Here is a 20,880-nt window from a genome sequence, read left to right on the forward strand (position 1 = left end):
ATCTTGATTAGACCATACTTGGAGTACTGTGAACAGTTCTGGTCACCATATTATAATAAGAAATTAGAGGCACTGGAGAAGGTTCAAAAATGATTTACTAGAATGGTGGCAGAACTGAGAGATTATATCCATCAGTAAAGATCAAACAGCCTTCAGCTCTTTTCTCCAGAAAAGTGAAAATTGAGGAGTAACTTGACAGGGGTCTTTAAGGTTATGAAGTGGTTTGATAGGGTAGATGCAGAAAATATTGCAGGTGAGACTAGAACTAGAGGACATAAATATAACATAGCCCATAATAAATTCAATCAGGAGCTCAAGAGATATTTCTTTAACCAGGGAATGGTTAGAATGTGGAACTCACTACCACAAGGAATGGTTGAGGTGAATAATATAGATACATTTAATGGGAAGCAAGATAGGCACATGAGGGAGAAAGGGTTACAAGGATATGTTGATGAAATTAGATGAATTAGGGTAGAAGAAGGCTCTCGTGGAGCATAAGCACCAACACAGACCTATTTGGTCAAAAAGCCTGTTTCTGTGCTGTAAACACATTGCAATACATGCAAGTAACTAGTCTCTTGAAGAGAGTTTTGCATTAGTTGAAATAGCAACCTGTTTAAAAGAGTGGCACAGCATTAGCTTATAAGAACCAATCTTCTCACTGGTGCCTGGATATTCAAACATTCCTGCTTTTATAGTTGTAAGTTTTTGAAACATTTCATGCAGAGTTTAGAGAATGCATATACTATGCACTGTATACATTGGAAGTGTTTTCCTTAGCTCCTTTACTTCTTGATGTGCCCTTTGAACATTTGGGTCGATAGATTCGTTCTGCTTCCATTCGTTCCTCAAGCATTATTTCTTTGTCATCCAGCACTTTCAGTGTAGGTACTTGGCTAACAACATAATGCCTGAATTAAGCAGAGAGCGCAATGATAACTGATTGTGCATTTATGTGCTCTTTCCTTGCAATATGCAATACCTGAGAACTTTGTTATTATCATTTGAACTGATTGCTGTTTCAAAATTCTTACATATCTTTCAGAAGGTACAACCTCAATTTCAAAACAAGAGCAACATTTGAGTTGACTCAGTCACTGTAAATGCAATATGAACAGAAAATGCTGGAAATACTCAGCAGGTCAGGTAGCCTCTGTGGAGAGAGAAACAGAGTTAACTTTTCAGGTCTTTCATCAGAATCTCTAATATAAATGTGAAGTTAGCACAATGTCAAGTTGCACAATCAGTGCTGCAATTTCTCACATCTAGGGTTGTGAGGGAAGGCCCATGGTCTAAACATCAGCGTGGAATTTCCTTTGTGTGCTATTATATAAACCTACTCACCTGATCAAGCCCAGGATTCAAGCACACACGAGGCACATAATTTCTAGTGGGCATCCGCAGGCTTGTTTGAAGCGGGGGCTGCACCTTGTAAGGAAATGGTTCATTTTTAACTCGTAGCTTCTGACTGTTAAGTAGGTTTCTATTAGAAGGAACACAGGGACAGAAGGAGGCTACTCAAACCCTCAAGCCTGTTCCACCAGTTGATGAGAACACAGCCAATCTGTGGCCTCGCTCTATCCATCTGCCTTGGCTCTGTATCCCTTTACAACAAAAATCTATCAATCTTACCGATTTAAAATGATTAATTGTGCTAGCATCTACTGCTTTTTGTAGGAGAGAGTTCCACACTTCTACTACCCTTTGCATGAAGCAGTGTTTCTTACCTTCTCTCCAAAGGAGAGTGTAAGTTAAAAAGAATTGCAGCCAGAGAGCCTCAGCTTGATAACAAGTCACTGCACCCACACAGAACAAGTGGGGACTATCTTTGCTGATAAGAAATTCAGCAGCAAACAGTGTTAGATTTAGCCTTGAAAAGGCACCTGCTCATTGTTTTGAAAAATTAGGGAAGTCTGAGTCAAGTTATGGGGAGTGATTCTTGGTAAAACTGAAATCCGGATAATTGGATGAGGTAATACTTCTGAAACATGCGTTACGGTGAATTCTTGGTATAAAAACAGGAGTGTTAGAAACTTCAGATTTAGACAAGGCTTGGTTAACTAATCCCCTCGAGCTCAAAGCCTGTGAAGTGGGGATATATCTTCTCCACCTTCATTCGTCTTCTTTCTACTGTACCTCCAACACATGCACTACATGAACAAGCCTTATATATCTCTACTGAGTCTTCTGAACAGCTACTGTCACTCTCCCTTTCTGCAAGTGCATAGGAATGGAGAGAATCAAGACCAGGGAGTGGGGTAGCTAACATTATAGCCCTCATAGCAGAGGCAGGGACCCCTGATTGATGGTTCAAGGATAGCCAGGAGCATTGAGAGAAGTGAGGCTGGCAGTTTAACAAAGTAGTCCTTTACCTGTAGCCCTTTATTCACCTCAGCAAATATTCAGCAATCTCACAACCTCAAGCTTAATTCATGAGACTATCATGAACTAGCATCCAGCCTTCTCAGTGCTGTCCTGACTCTTGGTCCTTTTCTCTTTCTTCTATGTCCTTCTTGACACTAGAGGCTGCTGCACAAGAAGAGGACAATCCTCCAGAGGATGCACTGTCACGCTCTCCAATGCAACAGTGGAACCACTGGCACTCTGCATGGGAGAAAGGGTCTTCATGTGATGAAACACCCAGCCTGAGTGAGCAGCAGCAGGTGGTGGCAGGCACAGCCCAGGGGAGAGAGAACTCATCACAGGGAAGGCCCTCTCCAAGCTCTGCTGGCCAGGACAGAGATGAAAACCCAAAGGATGCAGCCACACAAAGGAAACTGTGGGGAATTTCAGCACTATGGAAAAAAATAAACACTTCAACTTATATTATATAGAACCTTGAACACAATGTCCCAAGGCGTTTCACAGAAGCATGAAAAAATAAGTATGACACTGAGCCACATAAGGAGATGTTAGGTCAGATGACTAAAAGCTTGGTCAAAGAGGTGGGATTTAAGGAGTGCCTTGAAGGGGGAAGGCAAGGTAGAGAGGCGGAGAGGTTTAGGGAGGGAAATCCAGAGCTTAGGGCCTAGGCAACTGAAGGCACAATCACCAATGGTGGCGCAATTATAATTGGGAGTGCTCAAGAGCCCAAACTTAGAGTAGCACAGATATCTTGGAGGGTTGTGGGGCTGGAGGAGATTACAGAAATAGTGACTGGCAAGGCCATAGAGGAATTTGAAAAAGGATCAGAATCCTAAAGTAAAGATGATGCTTTACTGGGAGCCAGTGTAAGCCAGCAAGCACAGGGTGATAAGGGAGTGGGACTTGCTGCAAATTAAGATAGGGGCAGCAGAGTTTTCGATGATCTCAAGTTTATGGAGGGTAGGATGTGGAAGATGAGACAGGAATCCACTGGAATAGTTGAGTCTAAAGGTAACAAATGCATGGATGAGGATTTCAGCAGCAGATGAGCTGAGACAGGAGCAAAGTTGGGCAATGTTACAGAGGTGGACAGTCTTCCTGATGGCAGGGATATAAGGACGGAAGCTCATCACAGGATTAAATGTGACACCAACGTTATGAACAGACTGGATTAATCTCAAATTGTTGCCAGGGAGAGGGATGGAATCAGTAGTGAGGGAGCTGAGCTTAGAGTGAGGACCTAAAACAAGAGCTTCAGTCTTTCCAATATTTAATTGGAGGACATTTCTGCTCATCCGGCACTGGATGTTGGATAAGCATCGAATAATTTAATAGCTTTCATTTATATAGTGGCCCAAAGGACATTCCAAAGCACTTTACAGCTGATGGAGTACTTTTGTTCACTGTTGTAATGCCGAAGCAGAAAGTATGGGGGAGTCAGGATGATACCGGAGCTAAAAGGGTTAAGTTACGAGGACAGGTTGTATAGACTATGTTTGTATTCCCTTGTATATAGAAGATTAAGGGGTGATCTAATTGGTGTGTTTAAGATGATTGAAGGAGTCGATAGGGTAGCTAGAGAGAAACTATTTCTTCTGGTGCAGGGAGCTCAGTACAATGGGGCATAAGCTTAGAGCCAGGCTGTTCAGGGGTGATGTCAGTAAGCAAGCACTTCTTCACACAAAAGGTAGTGGGAATCTGGAATTCTCTTGCCCCAAAAAACTGTTGAGGCTATGGGTGAAAATTTCAAAACTGAGAGTGATGGATTTTTGTTAGGCAAGGTATACTAAGAATTATTAAACTAAGACAAGATACGGATCAGCCATGATTTAACAGCGGTGGAACAGTGAGGGGCTGGATCGCTTCCATTTGTTCTTGTGGAGCTTCTGAGCAATTGCTCAGCCCGCTCCAGGGAAATCCTTCCAGTCTCCTCTTCTTCATCAGCACCTTGAGCTCCTGGAAGCAACAAGATTTTCCACATTGGGATGTGAAGCAGAATGTATGGAACTACGATGATTCTTGAGATATACTGCAAGGCTCCATCAGATTTATCCAAGAACCTAAAATTTGCGATGCAAAATATGAAAATTCTGCTTCACCACACTTCTTGTAGTTGCACTTGTCTTGTTCTTTCGGTTGTCCTGTCTGCCTGCGGAACCCTTACTGAAGTGTTACTACTTACCTATAATCTATGTAGTCCTCTAAGCTTCCTCCATTAAAATAGCTCGGTGCAGCCTCATTGTTCATCATGCTCAGAATCCTAAAGTTCCACATGCAAAATAATGAGAGTCATTAAACTGGTCGCACCCATCATCAAAAATACTGCAGTAAGCAGACAGTTAAACAAATATTCAGCAAAGCATTCATGAAAAGACAACTATAATATTTGTCCTGCAATTTGGCAGTTTTGAAACTGGTAGCAAATCGACATACTCCTATCTATTTGTTTGTTTTGTATTTCCCCTGCAGTGTATCTTAAATATTTAGGTATTTGCAGCAACTGCACCTTAATTCTCAGAATGTTGCTGTACCCCCTGAATGATATAATGAACAATTCAGATCATTTTAATAATGTCAATAGACTCACTGCAACAGATTGGCCATTGGAAAAGCAGCACTCTCTGCTTGTGGCTTCAGATACCTGGCCAGTCAACATCAGCTCTTTATACTCTGCTGCTAGTGGTCAATGCAGAGCTGCACACTGAAGATATTTAAAGGATTGCTGTTCTGGAGCAAGATGCTCTGGAGCTTCTTACCCCAGGAGATGCAGTGAAGCACTCTCCCCTACATGACAATGGTGACTAGTCTTCAACATCACATCATTGGCTGTCAAGTGCTTTGGGATATCCTGCGGTTATGAACAATGTTATAGAAATTTCTTTCTCCCTTCCTCCCTCAGTCCTTGCTTCCTTCCATTTCGCCTAAAAAAATTTTTTTCACATGTTGCCTTTGGTTCCTTATTCTGTCTTGCCCTCTAAGAATTTTATAAGTTTCAATGAGACCTTCTAAATTCTAGAGAATTTAGACCCATAGACACCTGGGGAGCAATTTTAACCCACCCCACCCATCTGGAAACTGACAGGACTGGGTGCAACACCTCATTCAATATTACTTCCCATTAAAGTCAACAGAGTGTATTATTGGGTTGGGTGTAAAATTGAGGTCCAATCAATCCCATGAGTTTCCATATGGTTTAAAACTATACCCCCTGCGCTGCAAAATATAACATCTCTTGTATGGTTTCAACATGATGAGAGATTGGATTGAAAGAGCCCTAATATAATGCCTCTATGACCTGATTTTTGGTTAATGGTTGTCTCCCACATAAATCACTGGACACACTGAGTGAGGGCAGTTGACAGCATCAGGAGACTAGCAGGAATTGACACAATGCTCAAGGGATGAGGCCAAACCCATCCAACTCAGTTATCCCCTTGCCCAAACAGCTTACCATTTTCCAGATAGTGTGAAAGACCAGTCAACCACCGCAGCAATAAATGTAGGGCCACCTGGTGGTCCAACAGAAAATGATACCGGAGCATTTCCATACCAAGAGTCATGAGCTGACATCCAGCAGTCAGCTCATCATAATTTAGCCTCCCAATGGGGAATTACATAGATAGAATACATTCACAGAACAGCAAGCACTGACACACCGCACAAAAGGAGGGAGAATAGCAATGACAAACGCCATGCAACTCAGTCTTTTTAAAGAAAAAACAAAAAAGATAAAGAAGTTAAATCGCTGATTGACTGTAGAACCCTCACTTGAAGCAAATGTCCTTGTGATCTTAAAGAGGTATCACAAGTTAAAAATTAAGAGTAATATATTATGTGTTGCATAAACCCTCTAAAACACAGTAGCAACACTGAAATTTTATCAAGGGTGTGATAATTAAATAAACTTCTACAGCGCAGAAGCAGGCCATATATCCCTACTGATCTATGCTGTCATTTAGCCACACAAGCCTTCTTCCAATCTACTTCATCTCACCATATCAAACAGATAGTCCTATTCCAGTGTAAAGTGTTGGTGATCAGTGGTCAGAGGGCCGTCCCCTTCAAAATCTAGAGTCTGGTGACACCTGGTGGTTTGTTTCAGTTTTTCACCTCAGTCAGAATTTATGAAACAATCGTCTGGTCCCGTTGGCGGTGGACATGACAGGCGTGAGCAGACGATATGGCGAGAAGGCCAAAAATCAGTTTTATGCCGCCGTGAAACCAGTTTGTGATCATCCACTCCACCCATCAATGGCGGGCCACGTTTCCCGCTGCTGCACATCAGGTACCTAATTTCAATACTTCAGCATCTTCACTATAAGACCTGCTCGCAATCACCCCTGCACAGAAAATTTACCACCCACGTCGGTGTGACTTCAGAACGGATTGCTTCACGGCTGCCTTTGAAAGGCGCGCACTGGCAAGCTGAACGCAGAGGGAAATTGGAGTTGAGTGCACACAACCTTGTGCAGCGCTCATAAGCATCGGCCTTAGGATATAAAGGAATAGGCGCTGTGCATTCAGGGTTGGGGGCAGGGGGCAAGTCGCATTTTCCTGGCTGGATTTCAGTATGGTGCCGGGGCAAGGGTTCCAGTGCGGGTGAGGCCGGGGAGTGGGGGAATGGCAAGGCAGCACAGACTGAAGGAGGTATACAAGCACATGCCAGGAAGGGTGGGGGTGAGAGAAGTGGCCACACACCTGGACAGGTTTGTTAAAAGCGAGCATTCTTCCGCAGGTAGGACCAATCAGCAGCAGCTCCATTGACACGCTTGGAGTCGGGCCTCTGAAGCTTTTCTGTCCACTCAAGCAACGCAAAAGCATGAAAGTGCTAACAAATGCTCCAGAACCTTTCACCCCTCGGGTGCAGACTGCAAGTTAATGTGCGTTTTAGGGGGCAGCAGAACAACTGGCCGACTGGACAAGTTGTAGAATCCCCTTGTGAAAGGTGACCATGGAGCAGTCACTGGTGGAGGCGCTCACAGCCCCTTGCAATGTCTTCATTCAGGTTTGGGCCAGTATCCCTCATGGTTCAAGCTAACAGTGCAGACTTGCAGTGCGGGTTAGGAGAATGCCTGTACCTGAGCTGAGAGCACAGCATGCAGTCCAGTGGTTGAAGCTGCTGCCAATCGGTCAAGTGGAGTGGGGCGGAGGAGGGTGGGGTTTCAGACAGTCGTGAAGCGCACTACACACTGGCCATCTAAGTAGTGGTCAGCACTCTCCTGCACGCATGAAGGGGCCTTCAGACTTAACCAAGTGAAGGTCTTAGGATCCATATGCTAACCCACATGTCTCTTATTGATCCTACAGCAGGAGAACATCAGGATCATGGATCCTGGTAATTTAGCGGTTTGCCTCATGGCTTACAGGGAGCAGCGAAGATGAAGAAGAGAGCGGTGGAGATGCCTGACTTGGCAAAAGGAGGAGCACCTCCCTCAAGATGAGGGTGCGGCAGGGCCTGCTCCGTACGCAGCTGAAGATCCACAGAGAGCCGTCACTCACAGGCATTTTGCTAGACCCAGAGTCTATAGATGGCGCCTGTCATTCCTGCAGATGACTGAGAACCAGTGTCGCCGAAGACTGTGCATGTCTAGGGAACTGGTCGGTCACACATGCCACCTGCTGCAGGATTTGGTGCCATAGGGACATGGAGGGCATCCACTGCCAGTGGCTGTGAAAGTGGTCGCGGCGCTCAATTTTTACACCAGTGGCTCCTCCCAGGGCTCCACAGGTAAGCTATGAGGGGTCTCACAAGCCTCCACACACAAATGTATCCAGGAGGTCATGGACGCCATCTTCGCGAAGGCAGAGAACTTTGTGCATTTCACCCAGGATCAGGAAAGCCAGGAAGCAGGAGCGCTGGGATTTGTGCAGATCTCAGGTTTCCCACACGTGCAGGGTGTCATCGACTGCACTGACGTGGAACTTAAATCTCCGTGGCAACAAGCAGTCAGCTACGTCAACCACAAGGGCTTCCACTCACTGAATGTTCAGCTGGTGTGTGACCACAGCAAACGCATCCTACAGGTCTGCACACAATTTCCAGGGAGTGCCACTACTCCTACATCCTTAGCAGGTCTCAGATTCCTGACATCTTCCAGGGTCCAGAGAGGCTGCAGGATTGGCTCCTTGGGGGCAAGGGATACCCACAATGGACGTGGCTGATGATGCCCGAGTGGTAGCCTCATACTGCAACAGAATGAAGATATAACGAGGCTCATGCCGCGACCCAGACTTTAGTGGGACAAATGATAGGCATCTTGAAAATGAGGTTCCGGTGCCTCAACAGGTCCAGTGGAGCACTGTAATACATTCCACTAAGGGTGTCACGCATCATCATAGCTTGCTGAGTGCTACACAACCTGGCGCTGCAATGAGGCAGGACCTGGCTGAGGAGGAGATGGAAGAGCTGCACGTCTCCTCTGATGAGGAGGATGTCGAAGCGGATGATAGTAATACGGTCCTCAAAGGTGAGGATGCTGGTGATGTGGCCATCGCACTGGTCAGACGAGGCAGGAATGCTCGGGAGGTCCTCATAGCCGCAGATTCGTAGAGGATGATGACAAGATGCAGTGAGGACAGTCCTGACATCCTCACCTTGCATCTGTGAACGTTTGACTCCTGTGTGGCTGATGGCAGCAGCGCACATGCCCTCAGTGCACAGGCTCATGTCATGGAGACACAGCAGAGGCCCTAATAGTTACTAGATTCCAAGAGGATGGTGATGACATGCAGTGAGGATATTCCATAGATCTTCACATTGCCTCAGTGAATGTCTGACTCCTGTCTGGCCGAGGGCAGCTCGCTTGTGCTCTGTGATCAGGGTCATTTCATGGAAAACAGCTTTGGAAACTTTAAATGCACCTGATCTTTGTCAGCCTTCACCACCTGTCCCCTTCAGGAACACAGCGTCACCAGTCACAGATGCTGATGAGATGGGGCCAGCCCCACCTCAAAGGTGCTGAGAGCACACAGAGAGAATGACAGAACTCTATGATGCCTGCCCACAACATTCTGGCAGCAAAGACAAGCACCATCGAGATGCAGGTATCAGTAATGTGTCCAGTGAGTGTGAAGCCGGACAATCACTTTGCTCTGAAGGTTACACACTGCACAGGGAAGAGGCGCTGGACTGAGTCACCTGCCTTCATCTTGTGCAGGAACCAAAGTTTCACATCTGAGTGACAGGAACGCTGCCGTAGGCAAGGAGACATTCTTGGAAGTTTATTTACAATAGTGAACATTATGTACAAGTGATTAACACCCATTCCCACGCTGTGTAACCAAATCTTCTTAACCTTCCTAACCCTGCTGCTACATCCTGTATGTGATGACTTCAGTGGAGGGATGAGACCTGGAGGGATGAGACCCGAATGGCCCTGGCTTGCTTTGGGTGCCCTGCTGTGGGTCAGCTGCACCCTCCTCAGCCTGTGGAGCTGGAGCTGTGGGGGTCACAGGAAGAGGGGATTTGGATTGGCCGGACATTCCTGGAGTCACCTGGGTCAATGGCCCCAGAGTGTCGAGCTGCTGGTCCTCCTCCCTATGGGTGCTCAACAGCCCCTGGCTGGCTTCTTGAGGAAAATTGGGGAAACTAGATTGAGATCGAGCTGCTCTACACCCCTCTCGTATTGATGCTGTTGGAGGCCAACTATGGCACCAGAGATGGAGTTCAGCCGTGCAGGAGTGCACGACCTATGTCGTGGACCAAGGTCTCCATGGTGGCCACCAACCTGCCAGTGTTGACCTTGGTACGTCAGCATGTCCGCGCTATCACCTCGGACTGAAGACAGACAGATTCGTCCCTTGTAGTCTGAGGCGTGCACCAGGCATCCCTTCCTGATGTTCCTGTGATTGTCTTTGCAACACCACCAACTAATTGAGGACCGAGTCCAGAGGCTCATCATCTGACTCGGACTTAGCAGATCCCTTGACTCCAGCAGGCTTCTGAGTGCCAGTGACAAAGGCTGTCCCTGCCTCCGCCTGCTGTGGAACAGATTATGTGCTGTGCTCAGCAGATTGTGATCCCAAGGCTACTCTGCATCTGGGTCCCACTGAGATGAGCTGCGCTAGTGGAGAGTGTGGGTGAGTGCAGCGATGGGTCTCCAACGGTGCTGCCCTCAGGATCCTCAGGATCCGGGTGTTCTCGGCATTGGGGTCACGGTCAAGGTTGCCTGAGGGCGACGTGTCAGATGTGCCTAGGACAGAAAGTGGAGATTATTAGCGCTTGATAGCCGTGTTGAACACAGAATGGTGGACGCAGAGTCTTGTTGAGAACGGGATCATGTGGCGCAGGATCCTCACATGGGTGTTCGCTGCTGGCGTCACCATCACTGCAGGAATGGTCAACGTCCTCTCCGGCCAGCTCCAATGCGCGACTCTCAAAAGGATTGAGGACCTTGATGTCTGGCACTCCACCCCTGGTCTTAGACCTCTCCCGGTGATTGTGCATGATCTTGTCCTGTATAAAGACAGATGGACAGAGTGTAAGCAAGGAGCATGCCAGGCCAGATGAGAAGTATGCCAGGTGTGTTTGTGTGCTGAGTGGAGCCATGGACAGGATTTGGAGGCAGTCTCCAGAGCAGATGAGGCCGATGGAGATGTGAGGGTTTGTGTGAGAGGGTTAATGGTGATGTTCCTTGAGCTGGCAGTGAGTGAGATGCCAGTGAATGTGTGATGGGTTTGCGTGTGAGTGAGTTGAGATTGATGAAATTGTTGACTTACCCTGGCAGCACAGATGAGATCATTCAGCTGTTTTCTGCACCGGATGGCCGATCTCCTGTGTGCAGCATTGGCACTGGCCCCTTCTGCCACTGCGTGCCAGTCCGGAGTGCTGAGACTGATGGGCATCCTGCAGCCAGAATGGGGGTAGGGGACATCGCGTGGGCCTCCATGACGTCCAGAAGCCATCCCAGGGATGCGCCACTGAATCAGGGGGCTGCACTCTTATTGGCTTTTGGGGCCATGTCTTCACTGGAGCAGTTCTGTAGTGCGAGCATTGAGAAGTGTGCGCGTGGCTGCATTTTAAATATGGCGCTCGGTGTGAGGAAGTGGCGAGGTAAAGGCATGGTGGGCCAATCGGAGGCCGGCTGCCAGTGATCTGGTGTGTTTTCCGTGACTGCATAACTTATGACGCGGGAAGGGGATGGTACGGTGTGAAAACCCATCATTGTGGGTAAAACATTTTTTTACACACCTGCTACCAGACTTCGTGTAAATCTGGGATGATTCCACCCAAAGGACACGATGAATCATTGCTGCAGAGTTCTTCAGCTTTAGCCACAAGGTAGAAACAGAGATGCAAATTATCCGATTCCACTGTATATATAGTTCTGTCGCAATCACAGAATGGGTGGCTTCAGTCACATGGAGAGTCTAGAGAAGCTATGGAAGTTCTCTTTAGAGCACAGAAAATCAAGGGAAATTTAATCGGGATGTTCAAAATCATGAAGTGTTTTGATAGAATAAATAAGGAGAAATGGTTTCCATTGACAGGAGGATCAGTAACCAGAGGAGACGGATTTTTAGCAAAAGACCACAGAGGATATAAGGGCTTTTTTTCACACAGTGGGTTGTCACGATCTGGAAGGTGCTTTCTGAAAGGATGGTGGAAGCAGATTTAATAATAACTTTCAAAAGAGAATTAGATAAATACCTGAAGGGGAAAAAAATTGAAAGGTTATTGGGAGTTGGATCAATTCCAGAGCTCTTTCAAAAAGTCGGCACAAATGGGCTGAATGGCCTCTTCCTGTGCTGTATCACTCTATAATTCTACAAACTATCAATGGGAATTAAAACTGATCATTTACATCACTGACCCTCATCTGCAGGAACTTATCCTACTTTAAATGCCGCAGTCCTCAGCTTTGATGTTGCTTATCCTGGACAGCAGCCTAGATCAGGTGAATGGTGTGCATTATTTGCGTTCACCAAAGGCGTCAATTAGAAAGATGCCATTTTAAACCTGTTAAGTGCATCAGCTATTTGGGGCGATTCAAACAGAATTTTTTTTGCCTCAACTGTTCACACCTTGTTAAAGTGTGATTATCATTAGGCACTTTCATGGTGCTAGGAGCATAGGAAAAGGAGTAGGTCATTCAGCCCTGGAGTTATTCTACTGGTAATTTAGATCATGGTTGATCTGTTTCTTAACTCCATCAACCTACCTTGGTTCTGCAGCCATTAATACCTTGGGCTGCCTTTCACATGCCCTCGCTGGGTGTGTTTTCAGCGGAGGCGCATGTAAAATAGGGCAGGTACCCAGCCCACCACCTCCTCGCCCACCCCTGAGCTCACCCCCAAGTTCACCCCCATAATACAGGGGATGGACGGGGGCCGAAATCAGCAACCTGCCCCCTGCCATATTTAAATAAATAATCAATGGCAATTGGGCTTGTTAACAAACCGATTGAGCTCAATAATACACTGCCCACACCAGAAAATGGTTGGCATGGGCACGCGGGGTGGGAGTGGGCAGGATGCTTTTTTTAAGAAACTTTTTCAAAGGGCAGGAAGGAAGAAAGGAAGGAAGGTACTATCTTTGCGGTTCAGGGAGCAGACTCCCTAAGATAGTACCCCCTCCTTTATTCCTACCTGCCTTCTCCATTAAATACACCAACCCCACTCTCCCCCTCCCTAAACTGTCCAAATTCTCCCTGCCCAAGACCCCGGACTTACCTGGCTCCGGGATCCATGGGCCTTCTTCTTGATCCTGGTTGCAGTCCTGGCAGCGTCCACAAATGCACTCTTGGCACTGCTGGGACTTATGGAGCTGCTGGCCAATTGGATCGGTCAGCAGCTCCTGAGGGTGGGATTACCTCCCTAGTGAGGGGCAAGAGTCCCACACTGCACAATTTAACCTTCTCGCAGTGCATTATGGCTGTGGGGCAGCTGGCACGGAGCGAGTTGGCTCCACGCTGACTTTGCTTCCATTTCCCTCCTAGTGATATTTTACCCCTTGTGTCTAACAAAAATGAAGCACGTATTGGCTGTGACTCAATGGATACCATTGTTGCCCCTGTGTCAAAAAGCTGTGGGTTCAAGTCCCCCTGTGGAGACTTGAATGCAAAAATCTCAGCTGACATGCCATTGCAACTACTAAAGGAGTGCTGCACTGGTGGAGCTACTATCTTACAGATGAGATGTTAAATCAAGGCTCCACCTACCCCCTCAAGTGTGTGTAAAAAGGTCCCATCGCTCTATTTTGACAAAAAGCAGGAGAGTTCTTTGTGGTGTCCTGACCAATATTTAACCCTCAACCAACGTCACTGAAAAACAGATTATCTCATCATTATTTTGTTACTGTTTGTGAGATCTTGCTGTGCAGAAATTGGCTGTTGTTTTTGCTATGTAACAACAATGACTGCACTTTAAGAAGCGCTTAATTGGCTGTAAAGTGCTTTGGGATGTCCTGAGGTCATGAAGGACGCTATGGGTCAGATTTTCAATTGCTGGCGGGGTCGGGATCAAGTGTGGCTGCAATTTAGAAATTCCCAGAGGTCAACTCTGGATCCTGACGCCCCTGAGGCACACTTCGGTTTTCAAATGGAGGGCCGGGGGATGGGGGGGGAGGGACGGAGGGAACAGAGAACCTGAGTGCCTCCAATTAATGGTGCGTTAAGCTCCTTGAGGAGCTTGTTTTTGGGCTGGGAGGGTGAATTTTCAAAGGTTAATTCGATGAATCGGAACCGTTTGCCCAGCTGTAGGATTCATTGCAAAGAGGATTGAGAGTTTGTTTTTAATGGATGCAAAATGTTCATGCGGCATCTTGCGCTGGGTCGAGAGCATTACCTTTATTTTGGCTGCATGGCCACTTTTCTTTGCTTTAATGCTGCTGGCCCTCTAAGGAGCTATCTGCTCTATTCTGCAAGACACTGGCAGCCTCTGACATGGCCCACGCTTTGCAGGCAGCTCCTGCCTCCTGTTAATTCTCGACAACACTAATTGCACACCGGGTTCACCTCCTGTCCAATTAGGGCATTAGCTGTTCAAAATGGCATGGAGTCAGGCCCCAGAATTCGTCTGGGCATCAGGTTCCCGACTCTGCTTTGAAAAAAATATATATACACATAAAATCTTTTATTTACAATTCTCAGTTTTGAAATCTCCGATTGATCCCTGTGATGACATTTAACCTGGAAGCAGTACGGTAAGAAAAATGTATAATTTCTTTGAAAGGTCTGTGGAATTTGTAACTGTTTTTAAGATGTTTGAAAAGAACTTATAAGAGTTTGCATCAATTGTAAAGGGCAATTGTGATTTTCTTGAATAATAAGAAATACTGGTCCATATGACTTGGTGACCTTTAATCTGGAAGCAGTGCCAAAAGGAAGGAAGTTAAGAAAGAAGTTGTGTGGTTGGCAGACATAAAGGAGAGCTGCAGGCACAAAGGAGAGTTACAAGCAGAGGAGCTGGAAGGTGAAGATGATCAGCGCACAGATGCAGCCACAAAGAGAAAGCAGACAGAGACAGAGAGAGAAACACAGAGAATTCTTGTGAACAAGAGAAGCAAATCACTTTCAGGAAGAGGTCAGTTTTTCTGTTTGGCAGAAAAGGAGGCAGGAGCTTTTGGAGGTTCTGTGCAAACTGGCTAAAAAGGTTTAAAACCTAGAAAGCTGTGTGAATAGTTAAATGACACTAAAGAGCTGGGTGTTTTCTCAGATGTGAAAAACCATGAACCAGGGTGTTATTGGTTGGTTGGTTGAAGAGGAATTCTGGAAAGGTACACCATCAGGGCTGTTGTGACCTGAGAGAGAAAGGTTTGTAGGAGTATGCCTTGCTGATGATAATTGTACCACGGAACTCGAAGGTGAAAGCTGTTGTTGGATAGGACACCTGACCCACCCTGTATGAATAAAGAACAGCATATTGTGGAACTATGTAGCTATGCAGTGCCACATTTGTGTGAGGAGTGATGTGGATGCTTGTGGTTGTACAGGATGTGTCATTGTTGTATTAACTATTTAAAATGAAATTTACCTTATTATTTGAAGTATCATTTCCCTGTTAATTCATGTGTTATTTGCGTTGGTTCTAATTTGTGCTAAAATAAAATTTACAAAAAATGGAATCTTGCTGTGAATTTCTTCATTTGGGGGTTGTTTGGTAACTTTGGTTTACGGTTCCCCTACATGGATCATAACACTCCAAGAGCTTTTGGTTCTTGTTCTTGAATTTAATGCTGATCAATCAGTAGATGCTTTACCCTCTGAAATGTGACTAAAATTCAGTAGTCACAGTCAAGACATCAGAAACAAAAAATATTCTTTAAACATAAGTACACCTCACCTGATTTGCGGAAAGTTTTTAGCTATCTCTGCAATGAAAATAGCCAAGTTAGTAATTTTGTTTTTATTTATCCACAAGGTGCTGAGCCTCGGCATGTAAGCAAACTTAACATGAGAAGTGAAATTGTTGCCATCCAAAATCAACGTAGTTAATTTTTTCAGCTCCCCAAGCTGTGAAAGATTTCTGCAATGCCATAACTGAGGAACACAATTGTCACCAGTGGATAAGCTGAATAACATGAGCTGATGGATTGATTCTACTAGATGCTGGTATACACAAAGAAATTCTGCTGTCCTGAACTAGTCATAGTATCATTGATATTCTGGCAGGTTCTAAGTAAACCCAAGGGAACTGAAAGCCAATTAAAGCATCAGAAGATGCTCTTCATTTACCAATTCAAAACAAGAGGAACATTCATCATTATAAAATGATCCTCCCCTTCTAATTATTGGAGTTTATATATAAATGTCAAACGCTAGGCTATTTGACAAAGAATATCTTAAGTCGTAAGCCTAAATTGTTGGAGAAATCTGCCTTGTCAAATGGATATAAAAGATCCCATATCACTATTTTGAAAAAAAAGTAATGGAGTTCTCCTCAGTGTTCTGGCTAACATTTCTCTACCAGTCAACAGCACAAATATAGATTTATCTGATCATTGTCACAATGCTGTTTCTGGGAGCTTGTTGTGTGCAAAATGGCTGCCTCATGTCCTACATTACAACAGTGGCTTCACTTCAAAAGTACTTAATTGGCTGTGGGACATCCTGTGATCATGAAAGGAGCTATAGAAATGTAAGTCTTTTTTTTTCTTTTGGAAGTTGCACGCGGTTTGAATGGATTTGGTATCCGTATTAATTAAGGAAGTTATGCTAAACCATTATACATAACTGGTTAGGCCTCAGCTGGAGTATTGTACCCAATTCTAGGCACCACACATTAGGCAAGGCCTTGAAGAGAGCTCAAAGGGCATTTACTATAATGATACCAGGCTTCAGGAACATCAGCTATTTGGACAGACTGGGGAAACTGGGATTGTTCTCCTTGGAACACAGAAGATTAAGGGGTGATTTAATACAAGTGTACAAACTTACGAGGTGTTCTGATAGAGTAAATAGGGAGAAACTGTTGCTACTGGCAGGACGATCAGTAACCAGAGGAGATAGAGGTAAGTTAACTAGCAAAAGAAATAAGGAACAGATAAGAAGAAATTTCAGGCAGCAAGTTGTTATGATTTGGAATGCACTGCCTGAATAACTTTCAAAAGAGAATTAGATAAACATTTGAAAAGAAAAAAAGTGCAGGACTATGCATGGGGCAGAGCGGGGGGTGTGGTTTGAGTTTAATTGGACAGCTCTTTCAAACAGCTGGTATAGGTGCAATGGGCCGAGTGGCCTTATTCTGTGCTGTATGTTTCTATGATTCTATAGTATTTTCACAAAAATGACCTAAGTGATATGTCTAAATATGAAAACCTATCAAGATATAGTAAGGTGTTACTCTTTTCTTTTGTCTTCATCCAGGTAAGGAAGGTTGATGTTTGGGAACAGAAAACTTTCTGATTCTTGGACAGTATCAACGTTATGCACTCTCAGGTCAAGGCCAACACAGCCAGCTACAACAAAACACTCTTACTACTCTACCCTAGTAATCTACTTGAATCCTACCCTCTGTCCTCTCCCCTTATTGAGAATTTCTCAAACAAACAGCCCTTAGTCTTTATAAGCGAGATTGATAAGTTGAGAGAAAATTTTGCACATTGGAGCTCTGTGTGCAGGTTGGGAACTTCTATTTGGATATTGAGCACCTCAGGCCACCAATTTCTATATGTGGGTAGAAAATAATGGACTGGAGTTGCACAATTTTCCCTCAATGTATATCTTGCGTGCTTCAGGAGCCATCAAAGCAGAAAATCTGCCTCGGTCCCAAAAAAAGGGATCTTTGCACTATGGGCCAAAGCCACTTAAAACTGGCAAATACTGTCAGATAGAGTTGCCAATATTGCAGGATTGTCCTAGAATTTCCAGGAATTAAAGATTAATTTCTAGAACACTGCTGTGAGCAAAAAAAAAAGTGGGGAAAAAAATCATAGGGGCATTGGAAAAAATGGTGTTTTTAAAACAACAGTTCTTTCAACACTTTTATTTGCTATTTTAAAAATATTGAATATTGGAGAAAAAGCTATTTGACTAATAGTCAAGAATCATCTAATTGCACAATGAAGAGTCTATTCACTATCCGGCTAGTGTGAGAAGACAAAGAATAATGAGAATGAAGGTGTTTGGTAACCTACGGCAAAATCGTGGTGGGGTTGGGTTAGTTGGAGGAAATAGGTAATGTGATGACACCTTCAGGAATATGTTCAACAAGAGTCATTTCGCATTGGAACCATATATCTAACAGAGACAAGACATTCCTTCCAGCACCTTGCACTGGATTTCAACCCAGGTTATAGAAGTGATATGTGAGTCTCACCCAGTATAATGCTCCTGCCCTCTCCCCACTCGAATCCTGATTCCTTGTCACTCTGTACTTTCTCCTCCCATTTCATTTTACATGAAACCCACTCTTGCTCCCTTAATACCCTCCACACTCAACTGCTGACCAGTCAATTTCCCATGCTAGCTGACATTAATAGCTCTCTTCCTTCGATTTACTACCAGCTACTAATTTCAAAACCATCATCATCATGGCTCTCCTCAAAAGACCCACCCTTAATCCATTCATTCTGCCCAATTACTACCCTGTCTTTAATGCATGTTTCCTCTCTTAGGTCATCAAGTGCATTGTTCCAACGGGTCAGAAATTTACCCTGTCTGTAAGGCAAACCACTGGTGGAATTTCTACCACTGTCATTGGGCTGCCAAATATTAATGAGGCCCCACTGCCTCAGCACAGGGGCAAAATAAAAGGGCAGAACATTAAAACATAAGAAATAAGAGCAGGTGTAGGCCAAACTATCTCTTAAGCCTTCTCCACCATTCAATAAGATCATGGCAAAACTTCTACCTCAACTCCACTTCCCTGCCCTAATCTTATATCCCTTGATTTCCTTAGTGCCCAATAAGTTCTCAACCTCAGTCTTGAACTTACTCAATACCTGAGTAGCTACAGCTCTCTGGAGAAGAGAATACCAAAGATTCATAATACTCTGAGTGAAGAAATTTCTCCTCATCTCAGTACTAAATGACCCCTTCTCCTGAGACTATGGCCAAGATTTTCCGGTCCCAACGGACCTTTGGCTGGTCCGTCAAATTTTTTGTCCCACCCACAACAATTCCTGCCATGGTCAAGACTGGAAAATCCCAGCCCTAGATCTAGACTCTCCAGCCAGAGGGAGCATCCTCCCAGTGTCAAGCCCTCAAAAAACTAAGAAGTGTATTAAAGATTCGAAGGTCAGCGTCTTTGGCACAGACTGAAGGTCTACACAAGAAGCTAAGTAAAGGGCTGGAACCGTGGTATGGTTGCCATGGCAATCCCAGGAAGTGGAGGTAACCAGGGCTGACAGGACAGAATTGTATTTACTCAAATCTAATTTATCATCAAACTTTATTGACAGGGGGAGTGAGCTGCAAGTATCAATGAATGGAGGTGTATTTGTTTTATTAGCTTCTTTTCCTCCCATTTTAATGCTGATTTTGTCTTTCCTTTACATTTTGTCTCCTTCCCCCTTTCCCACCCACCTTCTTAGGGACACACAGCAATCCCAAGTGAGTGATTGTGAGGTCACCACTCCAAGGTTAGGTCTGAATGATGCAATCCTATTCCTGTGTTCCAAATGCTGCTTCAAAATTAGCAGCAAAAAAAATGTGCAAATAATTTCTACCATAAAACTCTCACCTATCTCTCTTAGAAAAAACTTGGTACTATCGGCTGATATCCTGACTGGGATCAGTATCCCCTATTCAAACACTCTACAATGCAATGACCTGCTGCAGCTTCAAGCTTAGAATTTTATAACAAAGAAACATGCCATTCAGCCCAAATGGTCAGTGCTGGTGTTTGTGCTCCACATCAGTCTCCTCCCACCTACTTCATTTTACCCTATCAGAGTATCCTTCTATTCTTTTCTCCCTTATGTACTTACCTCGCTTCCCCTTAAATGTATCATCAAAACATACAAATACAAGGCATGCCCTAAGAAGTATTACACAAATTAATAAGTCAGGGAGAAAAATCTACTTTCACAAAGTTTTGCATTTACTGCCTTAGTAATCTTGACAGTTAGTATGGTTAGCAGTCAAAATGTTAGACAGAAAATATTTAAAGGATACTCATCAAGACAGTTATGGCTGAGGTCAAGTTCTTCAAGACTGTCTGCGTGCCGGAGTATTTTGATGAAAGGCACTTCTTGTAGGTTTTGATGAGCGAAAGACATTCTTCGTATTTGCATCATTAAAAATGTTGGGCTAGAGGCACCTGTCACACAATTAATTTCTATCAATCCCTTTAATCTGGTTCCACATTTGAAAATAATTTATCACCTAAATATTTAAAGGAGTTCTTGTACCATCGCAACAAATGAGGCAGATCATCAAACCATTCTAAAAAATTACTAACAAGCTATATAATCTGTAGGTTGACAGATAAATGATAATTCCAATGAAGGGCATTGGAAGGTGCAAGCAGAATCGAAGAGGGCCCAGAGAAAACAGACGGCAGTGAATTGTGCACCTTCTCAGCCCACTGTCTTCCTCTGCAGCAAATGTGACAGAGATTGCCATGCCAGAGTGGGGTTTCTGAGCCACACCAGGCGGTGCTTGACATAAAGTTGACCACCATGGTGTAAACCATTGTCTTACGAAATGGAAAACCAAATGATAATTAAGGCATTACCATTAACAAAAAAAAAGCAAAACTAAGTATTACCTTTCTCTGCAGCTGCTGAATTTTTCCTGGATGAAGCGACACTCTGCATATCAGTGAACAAAGAACTAGTATCATGTGCTCCTGCAATCTGTCACACTGCTCTTCAGCAGAAAACATCACGTGATCCTTATACTCCATACTCAATCAAGTATCATAAGACTGGCAGACGGGAAATTATCTAGCAAATTGTGTGACTGGGAATCAACTCACAGAACAGTGACAACTGTGGTGGACATCCAGCACTCCATGTTCCAACCTTTGTACTCCAATATATTGGGAAAAATTTAACAAGCTGGGGCTGTTTTCTCTAGAAAAGACAAATCTGATAAGTGACCTATTAGTGGTCTTTAAAATTATGAAGGT

General features: G+C 44.5%; 1 protein-coding gene across 1 annotated transcript; it reads right to left on the minus strand.

Moving 5' to 3' along the window:
• Nucleotides 1–514: 514 nt before the first annotated feature.
• LOC144690812 (leucine-rich melanocyte differentiation-associated protein) lies at nt 515–20,547 on the minus strand. Its single transcript, XM_078558645.1, has 5 exons — nt 20,518–20,547; nt 19,923–20,067; nt 15,649–15,831; nt 4,550–4,627; nt 515–914 (listed from the first exon to the last, which is right to left on the minus strand). The coding sequence occupies exons 2-5, from the start codon at nt 20,042–20,044 to the stop codon at nt 749–751; spliced, it is 549 nt and encodes a 182-aa protein (XP_078414771.1). The 5' UTR covers nt 20,045–20,067; nt 20,518–20,547; the 3' UTR covers nt 515–748.
• Nucleotides 20,548–20,880: the final 333 nt, after the last annotated feature.

This window comes from Cetorhinus maximus, chromosome 2 (assembly GCF_964194155.1).
Source record: "Cetorhinus maximus chromosome 2, sCetMax3.hap1.1, whole genome shotgun sequence".
Taxonomy (NCBI): domain Eukaryota; kingdom Metazoa; phylum Chordata; class Chondrichthyes; order Lamniformes; family Cetorhinidae; genus Cetorhinus; species Cetorhinus maximus.

What these genes read in the sequence shown, in the direction of transcription:
- LOC144690812 (XM_078558645.1), bottom strand. Translation starts at nt 20,044, where the DNA reads ATGATGCAAATACGAAGAATGTCTTTCGCTCATCAAAACCTACAAGAA. An exon ending in AGCCATAACTGTCTTGATGA is followed by an intron (nt 15,832 to 19,922) that starts GTATCCTTTAAA and finishes ATGGCATTGCAG; the next exon opens with AAATCTTTCACAGCTTGGGG. An exon ending in AAAAACTTTCCGCAAATCAG is followed by an intron (nt 4,628 to 15,648) that starts GTGAGGTGTACT and finishes GTGGAACTTTAG; the next exon opens with GATTCTGAGCATGATGAACA.